We start from the raw sequence: 24,658 nt of genomic DNA on the forward strand, positions 1-24,658 counted from the left end.
CATGAGAACTCATGCACTGGAGGGGGCATCCCTCAGCCCGGCCTGCCCCCTCTCACAGTTTGGGAGCCCTCAGGGGCGGGAGGCAACCCGGTCATCAGGGGAAGGCGACGCTCCATCACACCTTTGCTACTGCCACTGCCAGCAGCGCAAGCCTTGGCCGGTCCTGGGTGGCTGGGTAGCCGCCATCTGAGGCTTGCCTGTGCCTCGGGCCAGCCCTGGATGGCTGGGGGGTTGAGAGGACTGGGGACTCCGGAGGCAGGAGCATGCCTGCCGTCCTGGTGGGGCTGAGGGGACTGGGCACTGCCATCTTGTGGCTGTGGGTGCTGCCATCTTTGAGGGCGGGGCAGTAAATTGGCATATTTCCTCATTGGCTGTGGACGCCACCATCTTTGAGAGTGGGGCAGCCAATTAGCATATTCCCTCCTTATTGGCTGTGGGCACCGCCATCTTTGTGACGGCATGAGGGTCAATTAGCATATTTCCTCTTTATTAGATAGGATATATAAAAGCCTAAACAACTGAACGACTGGTCGACTGGTCTCTATGACACGCACTGACCATCAGGGGACAGACGCTCAATGCACAGTATGGGGCTTCCTCTTGTCTGGATTGGGCCTGCGGGGATTGGGCTGAAACCGGCTATCGGACATCCCCGAGGGGTCCCATATTGTGAGAAGGCACAGGCCAGGCCAAGGGACCCTACCGGTGCATGAATTTGTGCACCGGGCCTCTAGTCTATACTAATAAAAGGGTAATATGCTAATTAGACTGGGCATCTTCTGGACAAAGCCATGTTGGTGGGGGCTGAGGCAAAGGCGGTTAGGGGCGACCAGGTCGGCAGGGGAGGGCAGTTAGGGGTGACCAGGCAGTCAGGCAGGTAAGCATTTAGGAGTTAGCAGTCCCAGATTGCCAGAGGGACGACTGTTGGACATCCTCCAGGGGTTCCTGAAATAGAGAGGTGCAAGCAGGGCTGAGGGGACACCCCCCCCCCCAACCTGTGCACAAATTTTGTGCACCGAGCTCTAGTGTGTAGATAAGAATGCAACTGATTTCTGAATATTTATTTTGTATCCTGCTACCTTACTGAATTCAGTTATCAGGTCTAGTGGCTTTTGGTGGAATCTGTATAGTTCTCTCTATATAGTATCATATTATCTGCTATATAGTAATCTTATTTTGAAGCTAGTGATATTTTTAAAAAATATATATTTTTACTGACGAGAGAGAGAGAGAGAGAGAGAGAGTGAGAGAGAGAGCGAGAGAGAGAGAAACATCAATGATGAGAGAGAATCATCTATTCAGTTGCCTCCTGCACACCCCCTGCTGGGGATCGATCCCAAAACATGGGCATGTGCCTTGACCAGGAATGCAACCGTGACCCCCTGGCTCATAGGTCAGTGCTCAACCACGACGCCACACCAGCGGGCTATTTCCTATTTTTATTAACTCTGTTTGCTACTAGAGTTTATCCTTGGGCAAGAGCAGAAAATTTGAGAAAAATTTATGAGGTAAACTAAGTTGAATATTTGTTGTTACTTGTTCCATTAATTCGTGAGACTACTGTCATTTATAATGAGTGACCCGTTGTGGTAGTGCTTTTAGGAAAAAAAATAAGAGATCTATTGACATCTATTTCCTTATACACATGCTGATTCTTGATGAGGAGAGTGAATTCTTAGCAGTTATTTGGAGAGGTATGCCATTCTGAATTATTTTCACAGGTCACATTAACAGGAGATAATTGGGTTAATGGCATCACGTATAATTTCCATATGGAAGATTGCCAAATTACATTAATTGGGAACATAATCATTAGGAACTGAAGCTTAATTACTGTTCTGAAGTGTGATAAAATAAAAGGCTAAGTGCTGTAGTATTAGCATTTCATTCCAAGAAAGTGGAGTTTGATTTTTAATTTTAATTTGTTAAACTTAATTATTTGGTGGAGTTATCCAGTTGATTTACTTTGTGTGTGTGTTTATTTTTCTCACCTTGTTTTTGGCATTTTTATTGCCAAAATTATAATTATATAATACCGAGTAACCAAAGAAAACAAAAGGTGCGATAACAGTCAAATTTGTCTATTAGAAGATCTGTTAGAAGGTTAAAACTCTTGGGTTTAATAACAATTATGAAAAAAACCCCACAATTACGTTAATAAAATTTCAGTATGTGGTGGAAAGAGCTTTTAGCTGGGACTTAGAGGGTGTAGACTAGTCCAAATTTTGCCATAAGTAGGTGTGTAGTCTCTGGCAAATTGTTTGTTTTCCAAATTTCACCTGTACAATAAGGGTTAAATGTTTTGTGCTTAGTTTACAGGAATATCATGAAGATTAAATGATATGTTAGTGTGAAATCTTTTTGAAAAAAATGTGTGGCTGTAAACAATGTAAGGTATTTCCAGTAAGACCAATAAAAAAAAAACATGGAATCCTGAGTATTTTAAGTTCAACTATACAAAATAAAGTCACATTGGTGCATGTCAAGTAAGAATATCAATGCCTATGATTTTATATGGTACTTATGCATTATATTTATACAGGTTCACTTCATACTGTGGGATAGTAGACTGCTGCATAATTTTTGGATTAAAATTTTATTGTTAAAAAGGGAATATAGTTTAATTTTTTTCTTTTTCTATCTCTCTCCTTTCTACAATGACTTTATATTATTTGTGTTAGTGGTTTTATTTTTTAAAAACATCTTTTTCTGTCTGTTTTAGGCTACTTGACTATTCGAGAGGTAGTTATAATGGTTAAGTGGAATGGCTCTTTTTTTCCTGTCACGTTAGTAGCTGTGTTACTTTGGCCAAATTATATAGTGATTTCCCTAGACCTCAGTTATCTCATCTAAAATGAGGATAAAAAGAGTACCTGCCTCACTCCATTGTTAAGATTAAATGAGACAATCAGAAAAAATTTTATTATGTTAATGGAAATGTATATACACTGGGAAAAATATGTTTAAATGACTTTTCCTTATAAAGCATTTAGCACCGTGCCTGACATAGAGTAAACAGGAAGTATTTCATATATTTCTGATGCTTTATATCTAGAATTTACGGATTCTTTTTGATACTCAGCAAAGTACTTAAGATCACAAATGTTTATTGTCTGAAGTTAGTGTTTGAAACCTGGGCTGTTTGATTCCAAAGGCAGTTCTTTTCACAACTTGACTAATTCCTTAAGGTTTTGTTTCTTGTATGTAAAAATTACATCTAAATGTAACCCTAGGATTAGGACACAGTGATGATTAAACCCGGCATGTGCCCTGACCAGGAATCAAACCATGACTCCTGGTTTATGGATCAACACTCAACCACTGAGCAACACTGGCTGGGCAGGACTTCTTTATATATTCTGGATATAAGATCTTTGTTATCCATATTTATTGTATATGTCTTCTCTGGCTTGGCTTTTTAAAAACACTATTTTGATTTTTAAATTTCCTGTTTAAGAGATTCTATCTACCCAACATAATGAAGATATTTAAAAAATATTTTCTTCTAGAAACTTTATTATTTACCTCTCATATTTAGATCTGTGATGCTTTTATAACTTAGTTTTCTATTATAGAGTCATTGTGACTCTGCTTACCAGTATTTATTTTTTCTCTTAATTCTTCAGTTTGGCTAGTTTCTATTTCTGTGTCTTCCATTTTATTGATCTTTTCTTCGATGCCATAATTGTTTTAATTTTATCTGATGAAGCTTTCATTGTACATAATTGTATTTTTCATCTGTAGAAGTACTCTTTGGTTCTGCATTATATTTTTACTGATTTCAGAGAGGAAAGGAGAGGAAGAGATAGCAACATTAATGATGAGAGAGAATCGTTGGTTAGCTGCCTCCTGCATTCGCCCTACTGGGGACAGAACTCACAACCCAGGCATGTTCCCTGACTCGGAATTTAACAGGGATCTCCTGGTTCATAGGTCGACACACTCAACCACTGAGCCACACTGGCTGGGCAATATGTTTACATATATCGATTTTTTAATATTTTTCATTGATTTCAGAGAGGAAGGGAGAGGGAGAGAGAGAGAGAAACAACAGTGATGAGAGAGAATCATTGATTGGCTGCCTCCTGCATGCCCCTACTGGGGATCGAGCCCACAACCCAGGCATGTGCCCTTGACTGGAATCGAACCCAGGACCCTTCAGTCTGCAGGCTGATGCTCTGCAGGCCAACGCTCTATCCACTGAGCCAAACCAGCTAGGGCAGTTTATATTTTTAAATCATGAGCACATTTATAATAGATGTTTTGTTATCCTCATCTCATAGCTCCATCATTTCTCTCTTTTATTTCTCCTGGTTATGAGTCATGTTTTTCTGTTTCTTAGCTAATCTACTCATTTTTTTATTGGGTGTTGGGCATTATGAATTTTACATTGTTTTTGTTGGATTTAACTGTCTTTAAAGAGTGTTAGACTTGGTTATAGCAGGCAGTGAAGGAACTTATACATCAGTCTGTGGTTTTGTTGGGGTGGGTCTCTAGAGTATACTTATTCCAGGGTTAGTTTTTGTCTTATTACTGAGTAGACTTTTCCACAATATTTAGCTGTTTATTGAAGCTCTATTCTGGCTACTTGGAACTCTCAATACCATGTGAGTTCTAAGAATTGTTGAACTTACTGCTTTGTTTGGCTTTATGAAATTTCACCCTACATATGCAAGACTTATCCTATCTAATAAAGAGGGAATATGCTAATTGACCCTCACGCCATTGCAAAGATGGCAGCACCCACAGCCAATAAGGAGGGAATATGCTAATTGCTGGCTTGCCCTCAAAGATGGCAGCGCCCAGTCCCCTCAGCTCCCCAGGGCTGGCCCGAGGTGCAGGCAAGCCTCGGATGGTGGCTGCCCAGTTGCCCAGGGCTGCCCGAGGCTCAGGTAACTGGGGCCTGCTGAGGCTTGTGCTGCTGGCAGTGGCAGCAGCAGAGTTGTGATGGGGGCGTCCCCTTCCCCTAATCGCCGGGTCACCACCTGCCCCTGAGGGCTCCTGGACTGTGAGAGGGGGCAGGCTGGGCTGAGGGACCCCCCTCCAGTGCATGAATTTTCATGCACTGGGCCTCTAGTTATTCAGTAATTTGCAAATTGTTGGATCTCTTCCTCTGAATAATTCCATTGTTTTTTGCAAATGTTGTTGGAGTTCAATCTTTGTCTCTTCAACTTTGTGGACTATTGTGCTCTGCTTGGTATTATTCTTGTGCTGTGATCTATAAAGTAGTGGCATTTCTAAGCTCATCATGATTTTTTTTTTAAAACATTTTTATTTTAATATATTTTATTGATTTTTTTACAGAGAAGAAGGGAGAGGGATAGAGAGTTAGAAACATCAATGAGAGAGAAACATCGATCAGCTGCCTCCTGCACACACCCTACTGGGGATGTGCCTGCAACCAAGGTACATGCCCTTGACTGGAATCGAACCTGGGACCCTTGAGTCCACAGGCTGATGCTCTATCCACTGAGCCAAACCGGTTAGGGCCTCATCATGATTTTATTTCCCCATCTCATGTGGTTCACAATCCAGCCCTGCCTGTTGTTCAGTGTCTGACAACAGTTATTTCATACTAGAGGCTCGGTGCACTAATTTGTGCACCGGTGGTGTCCCTCGGCCTGACCTGTGCCCTCTCACAATCTGGGACCCCTTGGGGGATGTCTGACTGTTGGTTTCAGCCCAATCCCTGCAGGCCAGGCTGAGGGACCCCACCAGTGAATGAATCTATAAACTGGGCCTCTATTATGCATATAAGATCTTTGGTTAATCTCTTTCTGCCCTCTGCCCTCCCCCCTTCCCTCTGAGATTCATCAGTCTGTTCCATGTTTCCATGCCTGTGCATTGAGCCTCTGTCCCTGGTGGTCAGTGCATGTCATATAGCTACCGGTCGAATGGTCGCTTAGGCTATTTATTTTGTCCAGTTTTTTTGTTGGAGAAGGGAAGTTCAGCCTCACCCATCATGGCCAAAAGTGGTAGTTCTCTTAATACATTTTTACAAAAATAAGTTTTCAGAAAGCTAATTGAGGGTTTTAAGAATAGTGCACTTAATCTGTGTGCTGTATGTATGTTTTTCCTGGAAAATAGTGACAAATGAAGCAACCCTTTTAACTAGCCTAGTCTTTACATCATAGCTTCCTTTACTGCTTTTTACTGTTTTTATTATAATTATACCAGAGGCCTGGTTCATGGATTTGTGCACTGGTGGGGTCCCTCGGAATGGCCTGCAGGGATCTGGCCGAAACCAGCAGTCCAATGCCGCCTGCCACTCCCGCTCATCCCAGTCCCGCTGTGCCTGCCCGGGGCTCGCACCTAGTCAGTCCCAATTGGGAGAGGCTTGCGCCGCCACAGCGGTGCTTGCCAGCCATGAGCCCTGCGTCTGACACCCATCTGTTAGCTGAGCGGCGCTCCCACTGTGGGAGTGCACTGAACACCAGGGGGCAGCTCCTGCATTGAGCATCTTCTCCCTGGTGGTCAGTGTGCATCATAGTGACCGGGTCGTTCAGTCACTTAGGCTTTTATAGATATGAAAAATGTTATTTTTTTTTAATTTTTAATTTCTTTATTGGTTAAGGTATTACAAATGTGTCCTCATCCCCCCATTAACCCTCAACTCCCCCCCCCCCCCCCATGCTCTCATCCCCCTGTTGTCCGTGTCCATTGGTTTGGCTTATATGCATGCATACAAGTCCTTTAGTTGATCTCTTCCCCTTACCCCCACCCTCCCCTACTTTCCCTCTGGGGATTGATAGTCTGATCGCTGTTTCTCTGTCTTTGGATCTGTCCCTGTTCAGTCTATGTTGTTCTCTATATTCCACAAATGAGTGAGATCATGTGGTATTTATCTTTCTCTGACTGGCTTATTTCGCTTAGCATAATGCTCTCCAGTTCCATCCATGCTGTTGCAAATGGTAAGAATTCCTTCTTTTTCACAGCAGTGTAATATTCCACTGTGTAGATGTAGCACAGTTTTTTAATCCACTCATCTGCTGTTTTCAAATCTTAGCTATGGTGAATTGAGCTGCTATAAACATAAGGGTGCATATATCCTTTCTGATTGGTGTTTCTGGCTTCTTGGGATATAGTCCTAGAAGTGGGATCACTGGGTCGAATGGGAGTTCCATGAAAAACGTTATTTTTAAGCTTTCTGTTAAGTAAATAGGAACACTAAGTTTAGTTGCTTAGTCTTGTGTTTCTTTGATTACATACATTTGGTAGTAACTCCCAAGTTATAGTTTTTGTTCTCTCCTTCCTCTTATCCCCCAGGTCATTCAGCCTGCTGAGCGCTGAGTTGATTGTGGGAGGGGCAAGAGTTAGGAAGCAATTGCAGAGAAACTCGGACTGATGGACCTACTAGATCAGGGGTGGGGAACCTCTAGCCTGTGGATTCATTTGGTCTGGCCCTGCCAAGAAATTAGGGGTGAGATAATTAAATGTTTGACCAAATATAGCAGGTTAAATTTTAAGTTGATAATTTTGTATGGCCCATGAATGATGTTATAAATATCCAAATGGCCCTTGACAGAAAAAAAATTTTCCCACTCCTTTACTAGAGGATGGAAGTATGAGGGAAAGAAAGGACCAAGGATAATTAGTTTTTCTTTCATCGTCATCTGGTTGGATGAATTGAGGGGAAGATATGTACTGAGATGGAAAAGACTTGGTGAAGAATAGATTTTGGGGTGAAATCAGTTGTGTTTTGGATAAATTAGTTGAGATGTGAAACAAACAATATGGTGAGTACATAGTTGGTATAGAACAACTCTATAGTTGGCTCTAGTATTGAGCTGTAGGCAATTGGTTTCTTGATGCTACATGTAAAAAGTTACTACATATTCTATCATTTTGTCATCTTTTCCATTAACTATCCCTCCCAGATTTTGAATATATTATTTTAAAAGTTGTGAGTAAATTTTATGACAGTGAATATCTTTTAGATGCAGGTTTTGTTTTGTTGTAACATACAGTGATTTAAAAAATAATTAGGAAAGCACATGTTGATACCTAAAATTCAAATAATAAAAAAATAAGTAATTTCCCCCTCTGTCACCCATGCCTTCCCACTCCAGAATCAAGTACCCTCAGTCCTCCTAGTCATTTTATCTGGTATTTGCTTTCTTTTGTTTAACAATATATCACTATTTCTTGATACATGACTTTTTGTTTTTTTGGTCGTTGTTGTTAATCCTCACCCAAGGATATTTTTTTCCATTGATTTTTAGAGACAGTGGAAGGGAGGGAGAGAAGGAGGAAGAGTGAGAGGGAGAGCTATTGATATGAGAGAGACAAATCAATTACTTGCCTCCTGTACACACCCAGGGTTCAGGGATCGAACCTACAACCCAGGTACTTACCCCCTTGACTGGGATATGAACCCACAACCCCTCTGTGTGCTGTCTGATGCTGTAACCACTGACCCTTACCAGCCAGGGCGATAAATGACTTTTAAACATTTGTTGACTTTTGGTTATGGAATATGAGGACTTAGAACTTCATCACTACCATGTTTGCCCTCTTTCCTTTTCCTCATTACCTCATATCACAATATTTCAGTAAATTAGTTCTTAATACTTACATTTTTATAATCATGTATATGTTGTTCACTGGTAAGCCCAATATTACACTAAGATCACACTTTCTTATATAAGTCTTTATTTCTCCTGGAGTTAATATCTGTCTCATTTATGCAGTTATCTGGTTTTCTTTTCTTTTTGTTAATTGATTTCAGAGAGGAAAGGGGGGGGGGGAGAGAGAGCCCGACAGACAGACATCAATGATGAGAGAGAATCATTGATTGACTGCCTCCTGCATGCTCCACACTGGGGATCTAGTCTGTAACCTGGGCATGTGCCCTGACTGGGGAATCAAACCACGACCTTCTGGTTGCTCAACCACTGAGTCATGCCAGCTGGGCACTTATTTTGTTTTCTGTAGACCTGTTACTTTTCCCCCAAATATGCCTGTACTTCCGTTATGTGGTTATAAATAATATTTTCCATATTATGAAGTACATCAGTTCCATTTTTGCCTTTGTTGGAAATGTATTCCATGGTGTCCTTTGGCTTGGCTTCCTTTTTTATTTTGGAGTGGTTGTTCTCTAGTTCTTTTTTCTGCATTAGATTCCTTAGTTACTAACTTCCATTTTGTCTTGTTAAATTTTTTTGATTCTTTTTAATAAACTTTTTCTAAGGGAGATTACATAGAAATAGAATTTTAGCTTTCTGAGAAGCCTTAAAATGTCACATTACTCATATAGTTGATTGCTAATCTGGCTGGGTATAGAATTCTAGATTGAAACTTAATTTCCACTGAATTTTTAAGGCTGTGTATAGTTTTCTGGCTTTCAGCAATATTCCAGTACTATTATGGAATAAAAGGTGCCATTATGATTACAGATCATTCTTATGTTTGTTTGTTTGTTTCTTTTCCTTCTCTTTCTCTGGAAATTTTTAAGGACCTTTTCTTTTTGGGCTTTGAAATTTCATTATGATGTTTCATGGTATGGGTCTTTATTCTTCTTTATTATTTTGCACGTACTTGTTTGTCCCTTTGCAGCTTGAGAGACTTCTTTCCTTCAGTTAAAAAGAAAATTTGTTTTGAAATATAATTTCTACACTTCTACTTTTTTTCAGTTTTCACTTTATATAATAAGTAGTAGCCTTGTGCATGGATCTGTGCACCAGTAGCTCTCCACCCACTGCCCCACCCTCCTGCAGCTGCCCAACCCCCCATAGCTTGCTGTCCTGCCCCCTCCTGTAGTTCTCCGCCGCCCGCTTGTAGCTCACTGCCCCACCCTCCTGATCCGTGATCCCGTTGTAACGCGGTCGGTCGTTATGCATCACAGCGTAACGACCATTACATACTACATCTTTATTATATAGGACTAGAGGCCCAATACACGAAGATTTGTGCAAGAATAGGCCTTCCTTCCCCTGGCTGCTGGCACCACATTGGCTCTGGCCTGGAGCCGCCTTCCGCCTTTGCGTGCTGCCCAGAGGCCCGGAGCAGCCAGGGCGGGGGGGAACACCTGTGTTGTCACCATGGCGATGATGCAAGCATCCTGGCCTGGCTGCCGCCATCTTTGTCGCATATTCCCTCCTTACTGGCTGTGGGTGCTGCCATCTTTGTCGCAAAGTGACTGTCAATTTGCATATTCCATTTTTATTAGGATTGTTGAACCTTTTGGAGTAAGCTAATGATTTTCTTATTTTTTTTGTAATCTATATTCTGTCCTTTTGTTTTATTTTCTGTATTTGAACCTTCTGTATTTTTTTACTGGGATTTAAAAGAATATGGAAGTAATCTTTGATTATTCTATTGTGTGTAACAGAATAAACAATTTCGCAATGAATTTAAACTTTTTGCATTTCTTGCTAAACTTAATATTTTTTTTCTTTAACAGAGATGTTATGAGCATAAACAGTATAGAAATGGGTTGAAATTCTGTAAACAAATCCTCTCTAATCCCAAATTTGCAGAGCATGGAGGTAAGTGTAAATACCATATGCTTACTTGTGAGTATGAATAGATAAGGCTTTGCTTACTTGTCTGGCTTCATTTATTTGGGTTCTATCACTTCCTAATGCCTTAAATAATTTCCAGAGAGAATGGACTTTTTTATCCTTGACGTCTGTTTTTTGAATTTAGTGTCAAGAAAATGATACACACATTTTACTTGAGTTCTGATATACCTATTTTAAGACTAAGCATGGAGGGGAGGCAGAAGCACCTAGTAGAATAAATATGCTTATTTAAGTTGAATCAGTAAATTTATTTAAGATGTTAAAAGAAAAATTTGCTTTAGAATTTTGATCTGGGGAATTTTATTCCTTAAAATAACTTACTCAGAAAGTGCCCATTTGGTCCCAGCATCTTTTTATTTAGCGTTATATCTTAGTTTTTTCAGACAGTCATATTTAATGCATGATTTGTATATTGTAATCTGAAAATTTTTTTGCCTTTTAGCTTTTGCCTATGTGAGGGTAGAAGATTGGACAGTGAGATGTTTGTAGAGTAAGGGAAGAGTGTTTAGCTAAACTTGAGATGAGGCAAGAGAAAAATAAGCTTTCATAGGTCAGAGTTGTATAGTCAGGAAACATGGCTCTTTGGTAGTTAATTTGATAGTGTTCTCACTATTGGAGAGAGTAATAGTTTTCTATTAGCTTTACTTTATTAAAATAATAGCACTGTTTTTTTCTTTTTTTTTTAAAAAATATATTTTATTGATTTTTCACAGAGAGGAAGGGAGAGGGAGAGAGAGTTAGAAACATCGATGAGAGAGAAACATCGATCAGCTGCCTCCTGCACATCTCCCACTGGGGATGTGCCCACAACCCAGGTACATGCCCCTGACCGGAATCGAACCTGGGACCCTTCAGTCCGCAGGCCGACGCTCCATCCACTGAGCCAAACCGGTTTCGGCGTCTTTTCTTTTTTTTTAATCCTCACCCAAGAATATTTTTCCATTGATTTTAGAGAGAGGGAATACAGAGAGAAACATCAATGTGAGAGAAACACATCAATTGGTTGCCTCCTGCACGCGCTCTGACCAGGGCCCGGGCCCAGGAGTAGCCTGCAACGAAGGCACGTGCTCTTGACCATGCTCTTGACCGGAATCAAACCCGGGGACCCTTGGGTCCGCAGGACGATGCTCTGTCCACTGAGCCAAAATAGCTAGGGCTAACACTTTCTTAATGTTAAAAATATTTTTTGCTGGCTAGCTGGATATTAGGTTGTTTATATTTTTTTCTAAAGTAAAATACTGGTCAAGTAACTTTAGTAATGTAATGATAGAATTTCAATATAGCAGAGACCAAAGTTCATTGTTCTAAAGTGCAGTTTCTCATATTTATTTATTTATTTTTAAATATATTTCTTTATTGATTTCAGAGAGGAAGGGAGAGGGAGAGAGAGATAGAAACATCAATGATGAGAGAGAATCATTGATCGGCTGCCTCCAGTATGCCCCCCACTGAGGATTGAGCCCACAACCTGGGCATGTGCCCTTGGCCGGAATTGAACCTGGGACCTTTCAGTCCACAGGCTCACGCTCTATCCACTCAGCCAAACTGGCTAGGGCTAGTTTCTCATATTTTAACATATCTGAAATTAGGTTGCATATGAAGGATCGTAACCTAATGGAAAATATTTTTTAACAATACATAAAATGATGGTTTGTCTTAAACGTAATGGCATCCTGGGGTTCCATTAATTAAGGAACTTTAAGATGTTTGGTAAAGCTTGTAAGAATATATTTTACTTGTTTGATAACAAAGGGTTACTTTTTACAGTACCGTGCCAAATATATTTGCTTTCTTTTCATTTATACATGAGGTCCGGTGCACGAAATTTGTGCACTCGGTGGGAGGGGGATCTCTCAACCCGGCCTGAGCCCTCTCGCAATCTGGGAGCCCTTGGGGGATGTCTAACAGGCCCACTCCCCAACAGTCGGACATCCTTAGTGCTGCCACAGAGGCAGGAGAGGCTTCCGCCACCGCCACTGCACTTGCCAGCCATGAGCCCGGCTTCTGGCTGAATAGCGCTTCCTCTGTGGGAGCGCGCCGACCACCAGAGAGCAGCTCCTGCATCGAGCGTCTGCCCCCTGGTGGTCAGTGCATGTCATAGCGACTGGTCGTTCCACTTTTCGGGCGATTTGCATATTAGCCTTTTGTTATATAGGATGATTTGTAACAATTTAGTACATGATTTCTCCCCTCTTTTTTGCTTTTATATCTTTATCTGTACTTTCCTATAAATGTTTTTTTCTTTTGAGCCATATTATCTTTTATTCCTACATAATTTTTCTATAAATTCTAAATTTTAGTCCTAAAAGTTAGACAAATACATAATGAATATTTTTATTCTTTTGTACATCATAAAATATATATTATAAAATTAAAAATATTTTTTTGCCTTTTCTAAAAAATTAATGTCGCCCTCAACTTTCTCTTTTATTTATTTAATTTTTTTGTTAATCTTCACCGGAGGATATTTTACCATTGACTTTTAGAGAGAGTGAATGAAGGGGAAGAGACAGAGAGAAACACATGCCTTGGTTGCCTCCCACACACACACCCATACTGCGGTCAGGACCTAGGACACTTCAGTCCGCAGGCTGACTCTGTATCCACTGAGCCAAACCGGCTTGGGCTCAGGTCCCTCTTTTAATCTGTTCATTGTGAGTGACACGAGTCTGATATCTTCTTTTACTTGTATATTTAATAATATAAAGAATCATTGTAAAAGAATGAAATTTATGCATATCAGAAATGTGTATGTATATAATTTATGTGTATATTTTAATCATTGAGCAATGATTTTAATCTCTGTAATTTGGGTTCAAAGAAGTAAAATCTGTTTTGTGATAAAGTTTTTTCATACTTTAAAGGAGTAATTATATAAGGTCATTCTGTAGAACTTCCCTAAAGAATAGTAATAGAGCTGTTGTATCTCGTTAGCATCTGAATTTCCAGATATTAATGCATTTTGTACCTTTCATCTAAAAAAATAAATCTAGGGAGGCCTAGAGTATAGAAATGTGGTTTAACTTTGGTTTGTCGATTTTTAAAATATTTTAATTCTGTGCAAACCTGGAAAATTTCCTCATAATCTTCAGTTCTTAGGGTAATGTAACATTTGTCTTTGAGGTTATGGTTATCTTTTTTGTTGTTAACTATTTTAAATGTTTAATTCCTTTTTCCTACTTTTTCTTATTTTTTAATAGAAACTCTGGCTATGAAAGGATTAACATTGAACTGTTTGGGTAAAAAGGAAGAAGCTTATGAATTGGTTCGTAGAGGTTTGAGAAATGACTTGAAGAGTCATGTGTGTATCCTTTTTGAGATATATATAAAGATTGGATTGGGGTATCTTGAGCTAAGGTAGTAGTTTGGGAATCAGCAGTTTTATATTCCTCTTACCATGTAACTCCAGAGGAGTAGCAACTGCCTTCATTCAGGGAACACTTTTACATATCTACCATGTTCTAATGCATCTATTTACAGATTAATGGACTTGCCTTTTTAAAGTATCTATGAAAACTCTTCCCATGCTTCAAAAAGAAGGCACCCTGCAGACCTTGTCATGGTCATAAATTAAAGAAGGGTGTACACTAAGGAATATTAGAAGCCATATAGTGCACTGTTTAAGAGCACAGGTTTAGGAGTATACTTCACTTAGGTTTGAATCCCAGCTCAGCTTCTTTCTGGTTCTGATCATAAGGCTTAGTTTCCTTATGCGTAAAATGAGGGTAATCAGAACCAACTCACTGTGGTGGTGTAAAGATTAATGATGCTTAACAAAGTCCCTGATAATGCTAATTACTATGCTATACAAATTTTATCTTAGTAAGGAAATATGAGGGTAGCAGTAAGTACAAATGTCTGAGGGAAGATAGAGGGAAAGATTTTGGGTTGCTATTTATTAAGTAGTTTTTAAACAAATATTTTCTTGCCTATTTTGTGGGCAAACACAATTTTAAGTGCTGAAACACTTAGCAGATTTTCAAATGTTTACCAGGCCCTTGGCATAGTACAAATTAAGAAATGAAAGGGTATTAATTTAGAAGCATATACAGAACATTTCTGAGTATTACATGAAATGTTAGTGCATGTTAAAAAATTATCACTATTCCAGTTAAAAAAAAGAAAGTGAGTTGGGAATAACCAGAAACTAAAAAGGTCAGCAAGTATTAATTAATCAGATGGTTGTAGATATCTTTTTATCATTTTTAATAATTGCAGTGTTCTATATGTTATTTGCCATGGTTTATATAATTGGGTTCCTCTTGATGGACATAAGACTCCTTGAGGGTAAATTTTTAGGAGGTGAAGATTAGAGGCAGTTAAAAGGTGTTACAGTGCTCAAGAGGTGATTGAAATGGGGAGGAATGAGAAGGTAAATAACGGGGCAGATTATAAAGGGTAGTGTGTTTTAGGCTTTTCAAAACCATGTTCCAACCAACAGAAGATTTGTTAAGCCTTACTTTGTCATTCATATTATGAAAAGATTATTTTTCAAGTAAAGTTTTATGTCAGATATATATTTTTAGTTAAACATGCCACCCTAGGTATTCTATATTTTACTGTTCTTGAGAATTCCTGCTGTATAAGTTACTAAATTAAAATTTTTGAACCTGATCTGAAAGAGAAACTTCTGTAAATTTCTAGAAAGGGGAGTGGATTTTTTCCCTTTTGATTATGTATGTGTTATAAAGGTTACTTTGGCAGGAGAGAATAAAAGCAGAACTGAATGTGGGAGAATGGTGATTGTCGTAGTAATTAAGATCTAAAGTGAAAAGTACTTGTGTTAGGATAGTGGAAATACATATTTTCCCCCTTTATTCCATTTTTTTTTTTTTTACAACATGTAATTTTGCTTATATATGTCTCTTATTAGACTCTTAAGTTCTTTGCATGCAGGAGACTGCCCTTTTGGGTCATCTACCACCCTAATTATTAAGACATTTTAATATATGTGGAATGAAGATCTTTATTTTATATGTGGTTGATTTTTAAGAACTTTGTTCTGCACTAAGGGTTCTCTCCCAAGGACCTTGTTAGCTAAAGAAAATAAAATATACATCATTTAAAATAATTGTATGTTGTGGATACCCATTCCCTCTTTTTTCTTTAGATATTAGCTAATATTTATTGAACATTTGATGCCAGCCAATGAGCACTTTATATGTGTTATTCCAATTAGTCACCAAACTAATGCTTTACTTTATAGACTTTCTATTTACATTTTATAATTGAGGAAACATGGCCAGATTAAATAACTTATTGAAGGTCATAGAGCTAACAAGGCAGGCTAGACCTGTTTGCTCTGGTTTGAAAAGCTGTACTGTTTTCCATTGTATTAAACTATTGTATCTTTATATTATCTCCTTTTTATTTAATGCTTGTAATTTTATAAATAGCTATAGTTCTCTGAGTTTCCTGGGGAATATTACTGGAATACTATCTCTTGACTTAACTAAGTCCTTTAGTTGTATCCTTAACTAAATCTTTAGGTTGGCATGTTTATGGCCTTCTCCAGAGGTCAGACAAGAAATATGATGAAGCCATTAAGTGTTACAGAAATGCGCTAAAATGGGATAAAGACAATCTTCAAATCTTAAGGGACCTTTCTTTACTACAGATTCAAATGCGAGATCTTGAGGGTTACAGGGTAAGTAAAATAAAGAATTTTTTATTCTAGGAGAAAATATTGTTAAAATATAAACCTTTTTGAGTACTTTTTGATAATAAAATTTCCCATTTTTAAAAAGAATTTAATTAAATCTTACACCTTCCCCCAGTAGTGATTGTGTTTATGACTGGACTATTCAGATTTTAAAAATAAATTTTTTACTATGAGGCAGTTAGATTACTCTATAGGATTTAGTTAATCAATTCAGTAAAAATTAACAGTAGTCCTCAAATAGGCAATGCCTTTGTCTGCTATTAACATTTAAATATTAGTTGTTACATTTTTTGGGAAACATTTTTTTTGTTTATTTTTACCCTCATTGAAACTAATATTCTGTCTTTGTAGCTACATTTGAATTCTCTCTCTTTAAAAAAAATATATTTTATTGATTTTTTACAGAGAGGAAGGGAGAGGGATAGAGAGTTTTAGAAACACCAGTGAGAGAAATATCGATCAGCTGCCTCCTGCACAACCCCCACTGGGGATGTGCCCGCAACCAAGGTATATGCCCTTGACTGGAATCAAACCTGGGGCCCTTCAGCCCGCAGGCTGACGCTCTATCCACTGAGCCAAACCGGTCAGGGCTACATTTTAATTCTTAAACATTCTATTAAATTAGATGATTGCTTTTCTCTCTTTTTTCTCATGTAGTATCTGCTGAGTTATTTTCTATAGATCTTAATTCAGTAGTTGTGCATTGTATTTTTTTAAAATGTTTTTCCTTTGTACTGTCTTTTCCATCTTGTCTTTTCTTAGAGATAATAAATCAGAAAATAATGATGTGTACCTACTTATAACTTTTTAAAAAAATTACAAGATTACCTTGGAGGCTTCATTGTACTTTATTTTTTTAGTCCTCACCTGGGAATATGTGTTTTTAAATTGACTTTAGAGATAGAAAGGAAGAGAGAGGGAGGAAGGGAGGAGAGAGAGGAAGGGGGGGGGGGAGAGAGAGAGAGAGAGAGAGAGAGAGAGAGAGAGAGAGAGAGAGAGAGAGAGAGAGAGAGAAACATCAATTAGTTGCCTCCTGTATGCACCCATATCGGAGATTGAACCTGCAACCTGGGTATGTGCCCTGACTGGGAATTGAACCTGCGAACTTTCTGTACACTGGACAATACTCCAACCGGTTGAGCTACACAGGCTAGGGCTTCATTGTGCTTTTTAAGAAAATATTTTTTTGCTTCTGTAATGCTATGCAGTATGGATATTTGAAACTGTTTTCTGATATTATTCCCTGCATTGTGTTGCAAATTGCTCAGTGTTGTGGGGGAATTAATATGATCTTTTTAAGGAGCATATGCTTTCACTGTAAACCTAAGAAAAAGTTTTTTCTCCCCTGCTTTAAAGGAAACAAGATATCAATTACTTCAGCTTCGACCTGCCCAGAGAGCATCATGGATTGGTTACGCTATTGCTTACCACTTATTAGAAGATTATGAAATGGCAGCAAAGATTTTAGAAGAGTTTAGGAAAACACAACAGGTAACATTCTGAAGCCAGACCTAGTAAACTAGGTCCGATTCTAAATATAACTAAAAGAAAGAAGTGTACAAGAAGAGTATGCAAAGAACTTCCTAGAGGAGTTCACACACATTACTAATTTAATATTTGATACATTTACCTTATAATCTCTATATCTATTTATCTGTTTATAGTTTCTTCTAAAAACATTTGTATTTGCAGACACAATGCTCTTTGACTCCTAAATGTTTCCGTGTGGTATTTCCTAAGAATAACTCTGTAGTTGTGAACTCTATAGGATAGTACTGTGTAGAGTATTTAAAAATTAGGAAACTTAACATTGATAGACTATCGAATCTCTAGCCCATTTATCAATTGTCTATATCCTTTCTAGATTTTTTTTCCTATTTCAGGATCTATTTTAGAATCATACCTTACATTTGCTTAGTATCATTTCTCTTTGGTCTCTTTTAATCTTTGGAAGTTTTGAAGACTTCCTTTGTACTTCATGACATTGATATTTCTGAAGAATATAAGGTAGTGATTTTTGTAGAATGTCCATCCATTTGGATTTGTTTGGTGGTTCCTCATAATTAGTTATAGTTATGTATTTTTGGCAGGAAACCACAGAGTGTTGTTGAGCCCTTCTCAACTCATCACACTAAGAGGCACATAATGTCTGCCTGTTCCATTTGATCACTTGGATAAGGTGGTATCTATTAGGTTTCTTCACTATAAACTTATTTTTTCTTTGTTATTTTTTTCCCTTGGTGTTAAAACACAATTCGAGACTTTATGGGTAGCCTGTTCATCAAATTTGACATTTATCCACTGGTCTTAGCATTTATCGATTATGATTCTTGCTTGAATCAACTGTTTCAGTGATAGTTGCAAAGTGGTTATTATCTCTTATTCCTTCTAGATTATTTGACATTCTGCTATTAGTAAGAGCTTTCCTTTCCCCTTATTTATTTATTATATGTAAGGACTTAGGGATTTTTAGTCAGTGGGTTATAAGTTAGTACTGTCATTATTACTTAATTGTTCCCTAGACAGATATTTACTAATTTAAAAAAATTAGTTATATCAATCAGATTGTGTCCTTAGACTTCTTGTATGTATTTGAGTGTATAAACAGTTTTCTAATATGAAAACAAAATTCTTAACTGTTAATATTCCTTATATCCATATATAGACATCCCCTGATAAAGTGGATTATGAATATAGTGAACTCCTTTTATATCAGAATCAAGTTCTTCGGGAAGCAGGTCTCTATAGAGAAGCCCTGGAACACCTTTGTACCTATGAAAAGCAGATTTGTGATAAACTTGCTGTAGAAGAAACCAAAGGTATATTTTTTTAAAGAATATCATTTATTCTAGCATTTAATTATGACAAAGAGCAAGGTTAAAAATTTAGTTGCTGTTGAAAATTGCATGTAATTCAACTTTTTGATGATAGAAATCCTGTTCAAATAATTTTTAATCTGGGAAAATTACATTTAAACAATGAATATTGTTATAGGTTAAAAAAAAACGTTGAACAATAAAAATTATTGAATGAAGTGACTCAAAATATTTTTTCTTTAAATAAAGTATTTTTGATCTTAAAATATAGGGTGTTGATTAAAAAAACACAGGATGTAATTGCTTAATTTTATATAACATAGGGTTAAATTTCTTAGAAATACCTTATTAGCAGAACAGGATGTGTATATCAGATTTCTTATATAGCTATATCAATCTTTACTAAAGTATATATGGGACATTCCTGAAGTTCTTTATAGTTTATCTGGATATAGAAAGAATAGGAATTGAAATCAGAGATTTGGATTTATATGTGTGGATTGCAGTAGGAGGGTAGGGTTTTAAATAAAAATCGTTAATGCTCCCATTTATTATAGGACTGAAAGAAAAAGGAGTCTTATGGGTTTAAGAGTTGAGGAAGTGGTAATGGAAAATGAAAGAATGACAAGTAATTAAAAATACAAGTACTTTCTAGGAATTATCATCTAAAGTGTTGCTTTGCCCTTGTTAGTCCAGAGAACTGAAATTTGCTGGTTCCAAATTCCATTGGCTCCCCTTGAAGTTGAACATAAGAAAACTGTGGTATCTGTTACATAAAACTGGATGTAGCCATTGCTTGCCTGATGGACTTTGAGCAGATGATATTGCTACTGGCGAGAAAAAAATGGAAATTTAAGGTTCCTGATCCTCAGTTATGAACGAACAGCTCTCTTTCATTTGAGTTGTCATCCCTTAATGGTCTCTTAGTTATAAGGGGAGGAGATTTATGACTTGGAATATCGCTAGATTGGAAAAAAATAGTTCAAATTCCTTGATTGGCTGGCTCCTAACTAGCTATATGATCAAGGGCAAGTCTTGGGCCTCAGTTTTTTTTATGAAAGCACACGACAGTTTTCAAAATACTCTGATACATTATTTCATTTGCTTCTCTTGATAACTTTATTAGTTATAGGGAAACAGTGATGGGTAAAACGGGTTACAGGATCAACAAAATATTTTTATAGCATGTGCTTATGTTTACTTGAGAATGATCTAATAGACACAGAATATTTGATACAGTAGAGGGTTTGTGATCTAGTGGATAAGTTAAAGGCTTAGCCTTAAATAACAACATGATTAGTTCATCCCCAGAGATGGTAGAGTATATGGGCATTGAGTGGATGTGTAAATGTAGCGGGCATTTGGGAGTTCCAATTGCTTTCATTTTCTCAATAAAATAGGAAACAGAGCTATTGGTTCATTCCATAAAATGTGTTGAATACCTGCAGTGAGTCAGCTATTGGGGACAATATACATAAAGAGAGTAGAAAGGAAATGAGTGTAGAATCATCAGTCTTTGGGAATTCCAGTAATAAAGGCATTGTTGTTATTGGTGGCGCAGGGTGAGGGGGTAGGCGGGATGTCAGGATAATTTGGGAGCTTCCTGGAGTAGGTGAGTGGGCATATAGATAGGCAGAAAGTTTCATTAATTCTTATTCCATCAGTTCCTTTTACAAAGAAAATGTGGGAGAAGATGAAGGGAAGGAAATGTGGATGGGTAGTTTAGGGGAGAAAAGTTGGAGGGTATTTTGTATATTCTTTTTTTTTTTTTTTTAATATATTTTATTGATTTTTTACAGAGAGGAAGGGAGAGAGATAGAGAGTTAGAAACATCGATCAGCTGCCTCCTGCACATCTCCTACTGGGGATATGCCCGCAACCCAGGTACATGCCCTTGACCGGAATCGAACCTGGGACCTTTCAGTCCGCAGGCCGATGCTCTATCCACTGAGCCAAACCAGTTTCGGCTATTTTGTATATTCTTAGTGAAGTAGGCTTTTGGTTAATATAAAGCAGGCTGTTATTCTCAGCACTTTTGAGATTTTGAGACTGAGATGTTGAGGGTGGAAGTCTCCTTTATGTTACAGAATGTTTAGCAGCATCACTAGCTTCTATTTATCAGATACCATGGCATCACCCCCTCCGCCTCCCTTTACTGTGACAACTAAAAATTATCCAGATATTGCCAAATGTCCCCTGGCTGGCAAAAGTGCCTCTGGTTAGAACCACTGGTATAGGCATTAAGAATATGTGCTCTTTCAGCCAAATTGCTTGGGTTCAAATTCTGACTCCAACATTTAACTAGCTGAATGACCCTCAGCAAGTTATACTTAAGTCCTCTCTGCTTTAAAATGATGAAATTAATGATAACCTAACTCATAGAGTTTTGAGAATTGAGTTAATGTATGTGAAACATTTCAAAGTCACTAACAAAGTAAGCACTTACTAAATGTTTTTTATTATCTGGTGAGAGCAAATGGTGTAAGGATATAGTTATAGTTTGAAAATAATAATTTTGGTCAATAGGAGCTGTCACGTTAAGGATAAGAATTCTGAATAGTGTTTGAGGCTTATGTGAGTTTGGAGCTCATATATTTGTAGTAAAACCAGTGCCTCTGTCCATTCATCTGATGACTTTGCTTTTTTTGTGGGATAAGGTGTGGAACAAACACTTTGGGATCATCCAGGCCTTAAATTTCTAAATAAGGGAGCTGAGGTTTGAGACTGATTTTGATACTTGGGGCTGCTAATATCATTCAGGGACGAGATTGGTCATGCAGCCCAGAGAAGACATGCAGTGAGTCTACGTGTTGCTGAGGTGGCTTAAAGCAGTGGTCGCCCGTGGACCACCGGGTGGTCCATGAAGTCCGAAAGGTTGGCGACCACTGGCCTAAAAGAAAAGAAAGGAGTGGGTTTTCTGTAAGGCTGAAGGATAGGATTAGTGAGACCAGAAGGAGGAAGACAAGTAAGTTCAGCTTAAAGTAAGATGTCTATTTGGTAGTTGGAAGCACTAGAAAACACAGGTTTTGGATGTGGCCGTGAATATAGGTACTACAGCAGAATAGCTTCGTAATTAAAAGATGATAAATGTAGGGTATTAGATTAGGTCATTAATTTGGATGTTAAATTGTCCATATGATGTCAGGAATAATTAAGTAGTAGTTGATGGGTTTGGTGGTTGTGTTCCAATAAATTTGGGAAGTAGCTTGGAGTTAGACAAATATCTGAATAAATTGAGGATGTGATGAGAATGGCATTTCTAAATGTGAACTTGGGGAGAGACCATAATATTACATGGTAAATAGTCTTGTTTAAGGGAATTGGGAATGCAAGAGGATACCAAATGCATCCACTTCCCAGCATTGAAGAGATCTTAAAATTTGAGGGAAAAAAGTTGTAACCAGAAAATATGTAGTTAACTTCATTTGTGTTTTATCAGGGGAACTTCTGTTGCAATTATGTCGCTTGGAAGATGCAGCTGATGTGTATAGAGGATTACAGGAGAGAAATCCTGAAAACTGGGCCTATTACAAAGGCCTGGAAAAGGCACTCAATCCAGGTAGCATTATTTAAAACTTACTTTCTAAGTTTTAATTGCTTCTTTTGTAATTAACATGTATTTTATTAACTCATTCAAAAGCATAACTAGAAAAATAGTAGTTAAGAATTGGATCAGAATCTGAATACAAAAGTACATTTGTAAACTTCCATTTAATATGGCAAACAGCATTTTCTGAAACTTCTCTTCTACACAAATTCATAGAAATAGTTAAGAGAAAAAATTAGAAACAACTTTTAAAAATTCACAAATGTGCCCTGGCCAGTGTTGTTCAATTAGTTGGGCATTCTCATTAGCAATAGATTGCTGGTTGAATTCCCTAGTCAGGGCACATGCCTGGGTTGCAGGTTTGATCCCTGATAGTGGGTGTGCAGGAGGCAGCTGGTCTATCTATGTGTCTCTCTCACATTGATGTTGCTCTTTCTCTCCCTCTTCCTTCCTCTCTAAAAATCAGTTTAAAATCATTTAAACAATAAAATTAAAAAATTCACAAATGCATATAAGCAGCATCAAGAGCATGAAAGGGAAATTTCCATTGTCAGAAATGAAGATGTCTCCCTAAAGGAAAGAAGCAAACATAACTTCTCTGGTAACCTGTGGCCATAGCAGAATGGCCTGCTGGGGCACATGAATATAGCTGAAAGAACAGCACTTGCCTATATGGGAAGAGGGACTAAATTTCCATCACTCAAATAAACTTGGCTTTTGAGACACCCCCCTCCCCCCAATTTCCTCCATCACCCTCTCCCATGAACAGGACCTACTTGTGAGGACAGGCCCAGAAACATGTTACCTATAGATAGGCCTGCCTGTTCCTCAGCCAAGAGGATCTGATTTGAAGCTGTGTTTCCCTCAAGACTGGTATTGAGCCATTTCTGATATAATGAGATATGCAGAAGGAACTTTGTAACAATGTCATACTATCCTAGAACACCAGCACAGGAATGATAATTATCAATGCTAGCAAAAGGGAGAGTGGAAATAAAGGAGGAATCTAAGGTGAGGACAGGGAATTGCAGCCATCAAATATGAATAGTGATGAGAAAGTACCAATTAGGAATCTGGGAAACAAAAAACCTACTTAGTGACTTAAAAATCTTGATTGAATAAGAGAGGCCACAGCTGAGGGGAGATTAGTGAAGTAGAAGATTGATGAACTGAGGAAAGCTCTCAACTGAGTGTAAAAAATAAAATACAAAAGAAAGAAAGAGAAATGGAAGATAGGGGACAGATCCAGAAGCTCCAAAGTAAATCAGAGGACAGGAGTTAGAAAAGGAGAGGTTGCCCCAGCCAGGGTTTCTCAGTGGTTAGGCATCAACCCATGAACCAAGAGGTCACCAGTTCAATTCCCAGTCAGGGCACATGCCTGGGTTGTGGGTTAGATCCCCAGTGGGACGCATACAGGAGGCAGCCCACCAGTGATGTTTCTCTCTCGATGTTTCTATCTCGATGTTTCTATCTCTTTCCCTTCCTCTAAAAGTCAATAAAAACATAAATAAAATACAAGTTAGATCTGGTCATTAAAAAAAGAAAAGGAGAGTTGAAGAGAATAGTGGAAGAAGCCATCTATGGAAATACAATACTTGAGCCATTCTCAGAACTACAGTACAGCAGTCCTCAGATTTTGAAAGGCTGCCTAGAATAGAAGAGGATAAAGAAAGTTATGTATTTTTTATGACTAGGTATTTAAAATGTGAAAATATTAGAAGGAAGGAAATATTCTGAAATGATTGTTGATGCATTTAAATGGTTAGATTATAAATAATTTTCTTCCCATCTGCAAATTTTGCTTAATATGATCATATTTGTATACCTTGAGAAATATGTAATTTGTTAGAAATATATAATAGTTCTAGTTAAATATAAAAATAATTTTTTTTGTTTGCAGCTAATATGTTAGAACGACTAAAAATTTATGAGGAGGCCTGGACTAAGTATCCCAGGGGACTGGTGCCAAGAAGACTGCCATTAAACTTTTTATGTGGTGAGTATAATTGCAAAGGAATGAAAATGATGGTATGATTTATGGTTTCCTTGATTTTAAACATATAAAGGTGCATATTAGTAGGCATTGTTAGAGATGTCTGGGTAATTGTAA

At 37.9% G+C, this 24,658-nt stretch overlaps 1 protein-coding gene across 10 annotated transcripts in view; it reads left to right on the top strand.

The window, feature by feature from the left end:
* NAA15 (N-alpha-acetyltransferase 15, NatA auxiliary subunit) overlaps positions 1-24,658 on the top strand; it is a 72,212-nt gene that overhangs the window by 13,875 nt on the left and 33,679 nt on the right. For 8 of the 10 annotated variants that reach the window (XR_004968122.1, XR_004968123.1, XR_004968124.1 and 5 more), the window contains exons 2-8: positions 10,403-10,487; positions 13,724-13,828; positions 16,013-16,170; positions 17,542-17,676; positions 18,851-19,004; positions 22,441-22,560; positions 24,449-24,544. Coding sequence is in view for 5 of the 10 variants with exons in the window: in XM_036312419.1 (XP_036168312.1) it covers positions 10,403-10,487; positions 13,724-13,828; positions 16,013-16,170; positions 17,542-17,676; positions 18,851-19,004; positions 22,441-22,560; positions 24,449-24,544 (853 nt within the window). In the remaining 5 variants the exon portion in view is untranslated. The remainder of the gene's footprint in view (positions 1-10,402; positions 10,488-13,723; positions 13,829-16,012; positions 16,171-17,541; positions 17,677-18,850; positions 19,005-22,440; positions 22,561-24,448; positions 24,545-24,658) is intronic. The other 2 variants (XM_036312417.1, XM_036312418.1) reach the window with 2 other exon arrangements.

This window comes from Myotis myotis, unplaced genomic scaffold, assembly GCF_014108235.1.
Source record: "Myotis myotis isolate mMyoMyo1 unplaced genomic scaffold, mMyoMyo1.p scaffold_m19_p_6, whole genome shotgun sequence".
NCBI lineage: Eukaryota > Metazoa > Chordata > Mammalia > Chiroptera > Vespertilionidae > Myotis > Myotis myotis.